At 66.8% G+C, this 1,330-nt stretch overlaps 1 protein-coding gene across 1 annotated transcript in view; it reads right to left on the reverse strand.

Annotated features, from left to right (window-relative positions):
* TEPSIN (TEPSIN adaptor related protein complex 4 accessory protein) overlaps nt 1–1,330 on the reverse strand; it is a 7,902-nt gene that overhangs the window by 1,812 nt on the left and 4,760 nt on the right. Inside the window, exons 10-12 of the mRNA XM_077756422.1 lie at nt 1,293–1,329; nt 949–1,083; nt 10–32 (exon numbers count right to left, since the gene is read on the reverse strand). Of these exons, the coding sequence (XP_077612548.1) occupies nt 10–32; nt 949–1,083; nt 1,293–1,329 (195 nt within the window). The remainder of the gene's footprint in view (nt 1–9; nt 33–948; nt 1,084–1,292; nt 1,330) is intronic.

The following is a 1,330-nucleotide window of genomic DNA, read 5'->3' on the forward strand; positions in this document are numbered from 1 at the left end:
CTGTTGGCAGAGGCTTCAAAGTGCCTCAGGATCTGGACGAGGAAGCAGAGGGGGCCGGGTGAGGGTCCTGGGCACCCCAGGGAGCACAGGAGACACAGCCCCCCAGGCGCAGGCGGCTCACCCTCCTCTTCCGGTCACCCCCACCAGCCACCCTGCGTGCACCCAAACACGCGAACCCGCTCCTATGCGTTGCCCGGCTGCGAACCTGGCTGTGTGACCGGCCAGCTCAGGGAGAGGGGTCCCTTGCTGGGCGCCACGGCAGCGCCTGACACACATGCGGAGGAAACAAACATGCCTTAAACCCTCCGGTCCTTCCCAAGTCTGCGCACATGGCCTCCCCCGGCCTTCACGCCCTCAGACACACCGCGGTGCCTCGCTGTGGCGAGGTCACCGATTCTTTGACAAAGGAGAGTTTAAAGACAAGCCACCCAGGATCTGGATTCTCAGTGGTCACAGAGGAGCGCAGAAGCTGGGGATGCCAGTGGGCAGGTGGAAGTACTGGGGCCTGGCTGAGGGGGTGCCGGCCTGGAGGGGGGCTGCCCGGAGGCTCCCCAGTAAGGGAGCCAGGCGGCCCTCACACAGTTCCAGCTTTCCGGGGAAAGGGGCTCGCGTGAAGGAAAACGCTTCTGCTCTCCAAGAGCCCAGCACGGACTCGTGAACTGGGACTCCGGCTGGCAAACAGAAGAATGAATGGACCTGAGCAACCAAGGAGGGCTTCTCACAGGAGGCCACACGGGTGCTGAGCCAGGCGGGAGGGGGAGCTGCGTGCAGGGCAGAGCTGAGAGCAGCAGGGCAGGCGAGCGGAGAGGTCCCAGGAGCCGGAAGAAGCCACAAGCCGAGGACCTCGGCTGCTGTTCTAAGGGCACAGCCCGTCCTGGGTGGGGGCGCATCTGGGAAAGGCTAGCGGGACAGGTGTGCAAGTCTCCTCTGGGTCCCCATGCTACCCACCTTGGTGGCCTTGTTGGTCACAGGTCCAGGGCTGCCCGCGCTGAGCTCCTGCAGCCGTGGCCGGGTGAGGAGCAGGATGTGTTCCTGGGAGAGCAGGTCTGTGTGGCCCAGGGAGGCGATGGCGCCCAGCGCCCTCTGCTGGGCAGACGGAAGGTCAGCACGGTCCCGCGCCCCAGGGAGGCCCATCTCACAGCTCGCTTCCTCTTCGTGGCCCGACTACGGCCCCAAGGCAGGGACCCCAGGGGTGGGCCCACTCCCCCCATTTCCTAGGGCAGGCCCGGGGCGAGGAGGTTGCTGGCCAGCCCCGTCCACTCCCCTCGCCGCGCCCCCAGCCCCGGCCTCACCATCTGCACGCACTCGCCGGTCCCGTCCAGGCAGCCCA

The sequence above is a fragment of the Crocuta crocuta genome, unplaced genomic scaffold (assembly GCF_008692635.1).
Source record: "Crocuta crocuta isolate KB4526 unplaced genomic scaffold, BGI_CrCroc_1.0 scaffold50, whole genome shotgun sequence".
NCBI classification, from domain to species: Eukaryota; Metazoa; Chordata; class Mammalia; order Carnivora; family Hyaenidae; genus Crocuta; species Crocuta crocuta.